Source organism: Babylonia areolata, chromosome 3 (assembly GCF_041734735.1).
Source record: "Babylonia areolata isolate BAREFJ2019XMU chromosome 3, ASM4173473v1, whole genome shotgun sequence".
NCBI classification, from domain to species: domain Eukaryota; kingdom Metazoa; phylum Mollusca; class Gastropoda; order Neogastropoda; family Buccinidae; genus Babylonia; species Babylonia areolata.
In genome coordinates, this window is record NC_134878.1 from 16,308,210 (window position 1) to 16,313,900 (window position 5,691).

The window sequence follows — 5,691 nt, forward strand, 5'->3', positions numbered from 1 at the left end:
AAGAAGAAGAAGAAACTATTTATATAGTGCTGAATATCGTCCAGAGGCAAATCAAAGTGCTAACACGCCAGCGATTCACTCGATGTTCTTGTTTCTTCCTCACAGCAAAATCCAACAGTTAGTTCCTCTCCCCCCACACACAGCCCCCCCCCCCCCCCCCCCCCCCCAAAAAAAAAGCCTATTCACCCTGGATAAGTCCTGTATTCACACAGTTATATGCTGAAGTGTTGGGTTGTTGTTGTTGTTGTTGTTGTGGTTGGTTGGTTGGTTGTTTGTTTTTTTTTTTTTTTTAATCTTAATAAGAATAGAAAGACAGTAAGTTATTGTCTTCTTTTCTTTCGTTTTTCTTTTGCTTTTTTTTTTTTTTTTTTTTTTTTTTTTTTTTTTGCAGAAGGTCCAGGCGTCCAGGCGCTATCTTTTTTTAATTCTTTTATTGTGGTTATTTGTTGTAATAAACAAATGTGAGATCGGTCTAAAATCTCTCTCTCTCTCTCTCTCTCTCTCACACACACACACACACACACACACACACACACACACACACCTCTTGGTGACATTGTGCCCCAGTAGAATGACGGTGATAACACACACCCCACCCCCACCCCTACCTCTGCAATCCCAAGCACAACCCAAAGAGTCCACATCTACCAAAAAAAAGAAACCATCATTCATAATATAGCCCGTATAAGGTAGCCACGGCGAACAGGGATTTGTTCTCATAGGAAGCGGAAACGAAATTGTCACGTGACTCGTCGAACAAGCAACGGCTGCCAGTTATCAGCCCCTGGTCTTGCTTCTGGCCAATCATCACGTCCGACACAAACTTGTACCTGCGAACAGACAAAAAAAAAAAAGGGGGGGGGGATGGGAGTGGGGTTGAATTAATGAAGTTATGCACTGTATATGAAATATACAACCTGTTCCACTTTTCAGACATATGTATGCACATGCAGACACAACGAAACAATCAAGTCAGATAATCGACGTAAGATAAGGTGAGATAGGACGGGATAAGATGACTGGACACGACAAGGCAAGATAAGACAAGACAAGGCAAGGCAAGGCAAGACTACACAAGCTACAACTGTATCATCTGTAAACTCACAGAACTTTTGTCATTTACCCCGAGTACATGTAACATTAAACATGCATGTACGCGTGAAAACTTTCTCTATCTTACAACAACAACAAAAACAAACAAAAACAAGAGAGGCAAGGCCTTCAAGACTCACTTGTGATACACTTTAAAAAAAAAAACCCAAAAAACCTGTACACTGAGAGTAAAACACACAAGCTTTTTATGTATTGAGTATAATTTCAAAATGTAATGTTTAAGATGAGAAAGTTCAGTTTAAAGCAAATTAAGTCCCCTAGCATTAATTACAGAGTAATTTCTCTTTTTTTACCACCTGCACCAAAACGTTTGCAAAATAAATAAAACTTCCATGCTTAGCAAAAGATGTTCCTGTTTCAACAAAAAATGATAATAATGACTGCTCTTGTTGTTGTGTCAGAAAATCAGATGAAAGTGCCAAGTTTAGAGAATACAAAAAATATAAATATAAAAGTAAATGCAGTTTGCATATAATTAGGCTTCTTTTTTTTTGTGCCCATCCCAGAGGTGCAATATTGTTTTAAACAAGATGACTGGAAAGAACTGAATTTTTCCTATTTTTATGCCTAATTTGGTGTCAACTGACAAAGTATTTGCAGAGAAAATGTGAATGTTAAAGTTTACCACGGGCACACAGACACACAGACACAGACACCCGAACACCAGGTTAAAACATAGACTCACTTTGTTTACACAAGTGAGTCAAAAAAAAGAAGAGAACAGAACAGAAAGAACAACAGAAGAGAACCCGAGCAGCTCACAGCACCATCCAGGCTTACCGCGGAAGGTCCAGTCTCGAGGCTTTGTCTTTGATGGCATCCGCCAACCGTTTGCAGAGCTCGGGAGCCTCTTGGCTGTTGTAGGCCTTGTCTGCAACATCACGGCACCCAGCTTCAGAAACGAGGGGAAAGGAATTTTGTTTGACGAATGTCTCGTCACACACACACACACACACACACTGGTGACTGTGGACACCAGTTCTCATACAGCCCTGCTCCTGAGCATTACTCTGGTGTATAAATTCGTTTCATATCAAAATGGCGGGAACAAGATCCTACATTTGGAAAAACCGCAAGCAAAGGGAACTAACTTCTACAGTATTTCCAACTGTGTCCCTCCCCCACGTGTCAAAACGGAGGGAAAACCGGTCAATTTCAGTTATATTTTCCTCGTTTTTTTCCACGCATCGGTGTGGTAGGCGAACCTTCTGAGGCTGTGACCTCCCTTGAGTTGAATGGATTATCAAAGTATTCGTTTTCACACTTCGTAGTTTATCATGATTATCAGCAACAACTTTCACGTTTATATCATACTGGTATATAGCCTACAGTTTTAGCGTATTTTCAATGAATTCCGACGTGTTTTCTATTTCTTCTGTAGAAGAAAATCACAAGTTCAAGAGGTGAAAAAAAGAATGAAGAAAACCGATTGTCATAAAGGGAAAACAACTGCTTAAGTAGATACATTTTTCGACGAACATCAAACGAAACGTTCGTCTCGAAGGAGCTGTAGGCTACGGAATAATCTTGGTAAATCTGCACGCACGCACGCACGCACACACACACACACACACACATTAAATATTGTGATGTTTGACGAGGAGGATGGCATTGTTGCTAAGGAGATCTATTCATGTTAAGGACAAAACCTGACACCGCTCTTTTCCACGCCTCCTTTCACTACGCCAGCCTGAACCAAGCCAAGATACGCAAACACCCGAAATGCTGGTCACGCAGAATAAGCGAGCAACGCTTTCAAAACCGCTTCGGTTCTGGTGGACAGCAGTATTCTTCTTCTTCTGCGTTCACTCGTATGCACACGAGTGGGCTTTTACGTGTATGACCGTTTATACACCGCCATGTAGGCAGCCGTACTCCGTTTTCGGGGGTGTGCATGCTGGGTATGTTCTTGTTTCCATAACCCACCGAACGCTGACATGGATTACAGGATCTTTAACGTGCGTATTTGATCTTCTGCTTGCATATGCACACGAAGGGGGTTCAGGCACTAGCAGGTCTGCACATATGTTGACCTGGGAGATCGTAAAAATCTCCACCCTTTACCCACCAGGCGCCGTCACCGTGATTCGAACCCGGGACCCTCAGATTGACAGTCCAACGCTTTAACCACTCGGCTATTGCGCCCGTCGGACAGCAGTATAACAGACCGGACAGGACTGGGCTGGGAGAGGGTCCCGGGGAACATTTCAGTGGCGTTGGTTCTGATCCAGTGTACACAGGACACCACACCACGTGAGGCCGTTCCATTGCACAGTGGGTAAGGCGTTGGGCTGTCTTCATCTTCTTCTTCTTCTGTCTCTTCTTCTTCTTCATCTTCTTCTTCTTCTTCTGTCTCTTCTTCTTCTTCTTCTTCTTCATCATCTTCTTCTTCCTTTTCTTCTTCTTCTTCACTGTAGCGTTGCTGTCTTCATTTCTTCTTCTTCTTCTCTTCTTCTTCTTCTGTCTCTTCTTCTTCTTCATCTTCTTCTTCATCCTCTTCCTCTTTCTTCTTCTTCGTTCGTGGGCTGCAACTCCCACGTTCACTCCTATGTACACGAGTGTGCTTTTACGTGCACGATCGTTTTTACCCCGCCATGTATGCAGCCATACTCCGTTTTCGGGGGTGTTGGACTGTCTGATCCAGCGTTCACCAGTGATCATGGTTTAGAGGCCTCCGTCTCGACATGGTGTTGTGACCTTGGGGAAAGGCGCTTTACTTTCTCCGACTTTCCTCACTCTGCCCAGGTCTGATTAGGGTACCTGAATTCTGCCAGGGAAGATTAAAACGGTGGAAGGAAAAAGCCTCTGTATAACGACTAAGCGATTCCGCCACGGTGCTTCATTTCGGTTTCTGACTACTACGCAAAAAGGATGTTCTCTACACTTCCTTTCCTAACATATCCCGGCATCATCCGGTCCCGAGAGAGACAAGACACCCGCAGCGTTCAAGTCAGGGTATGATTATTTGAGCAACACTTGAGCCCCAACGACGCATCCGTGATGTGGAGGAGCTTCGACTGTGTGGTACGTGGATTCTAGCCACAAAAAAATGTAGAGGTAAATACAACGGGTGTAGAATATAGCACTCACTCTAAGCATGTTGTGTAATAATGCAAGGGGACTGAACTGACCGTTGTGTAGTTGTTGACATGCCATCACTTTCCGGAAGTCATTCGAAGAGTCGTAGAAGAGTGGAAAAAATGATAAACCAGGCAATGTACTGATATATATATATATAAAAAAAAAACTCTGGCTAGGAGCCGTCAACCGACCGAAAAATACCATACCTCTCATTGGGGTTTGAATCCACGTCCCCCAAGACGCCACTTCGCGACGCTAACCACTTCGCCACGGCGGCTGGTCTGCGCTGTTTCACCCTGTTGCCGACGTTGCTGACGTTTTTGCGAGACTGCCCCTTTTATGTTCAGCTTGTTTTCCATGTCAACATACTGTTTTATTCTGTTGCTATTGGTGATACTGGCTGACGTTTTTGCGACACTGTCCTTTTTATGTTCAACTTGTTTTCCATGTCAACATTTTGCTTTGTACTGTTGCCGATGGTGTCATTATCGGCTGACGTTTTTGCGACACTGCGCCTTCTGTATTATTCCACTTGTTTTTCAAGTCAACACAATCATGCTTGTGGGTCGCGTGCAGTAGAGAGAGAGAGAGAGAGAGAGAGAGAGAGAGAGAGAGTTTTTCCCGTGACCGTGGACAATTATAGTTTGTAGCCTGCAGCCATCCGGTCCTGTCGGAAAACGTCCTGTTTGGATTCCGGGGTCTGCCCTTTAATGGGACGTACCTGCAGGGTTCCGGTGCGGCTGACGAAGTGAAAGAGGATGCGTCAGATTCAGATGATGATGAAATGGCTTTCTACCAATCTCTGGCACCAAAGTCTATTCCTTTGTTCTCTCCGCCCAGCAGTCCTTCAACCCGATGACATTCAGCTTCGAGTTCTGGGATCGAACAAAATGTCAACTCTGACTTTTACCCTTACTTTTTGACTCACTTGTGTAAACAAAGTGAGTATGTTTTAACCCGGTGTTCGGTTGTCTGTGTGTGTGTGTGTGTCCGTGTGTCTGTGTGTCTGTGGTAAACTTTAACATTGACATTTTCTCTGCAAATACTTTGTCAGTTGACACCAAATTAGGCATAAAAATAGGAAAAATTCAGTTCTTTCCAGTCATCTTGTTTAAAACAATATTGCACCTCTGGGATGGGCACAAAAAAAAGAAAAAAAAAGAGAGAAGCCTAATTACATACAAACTGCATTTACTGTTATATCTATATTTTTTCTATTCTCTAAACTTGGCACTTTGATCTCATATTCTGACACAACAACAAGAGAAGTCATTATTATCATTTTTGTTCAAACGGGAAATTCTTTTGCTAAGCATGGAATTTTTATTTATTTTGCAAACGTTTTGGTGCAGAGAGTAAAAAAGGGAAATTACTCTGTAATTAATGCAAGGGGACTTAATTTATCACAAGTGAGTCTTGAAGGCCTTGCCTCTCTTGTATTATCTTTTCTTCTTCTTCTTCTTCTTCTCATAGTTCAGTGTCTTATCAGCGCTCGTA

General features: G+C 42.9%; 1 protein-coding gene across 1 annotated transcript in view; it reads right to left on the reverse strand.

The window, feature by feature from the left end:
• Positions 1-629: 629 nt before the first annotated feature.
• Positions 630-5,691, reverse strand: part of LOC143280473 (dynein light chain Tctex-type protein 2B-like) — a 21,519-nt gene continuing 16,457 nt past the window's right edge. Inside the window, exons 5-6 of the mRNA XM_076585125.1 lie at positions 1,894-1,984; positions 630-830 (exon numbers count right to left, since the gene is read on the reverse strand). Coding sequence (XP_076441240.1) covers positions 665-830; positions 1,894-1,984 — 257 coding nt within the window. The 3' untranslated portion in view covers positions 630-664. The remainder of the gene's footprint in view (positions 831-1,893; positions 1,985-5,691) is intronic.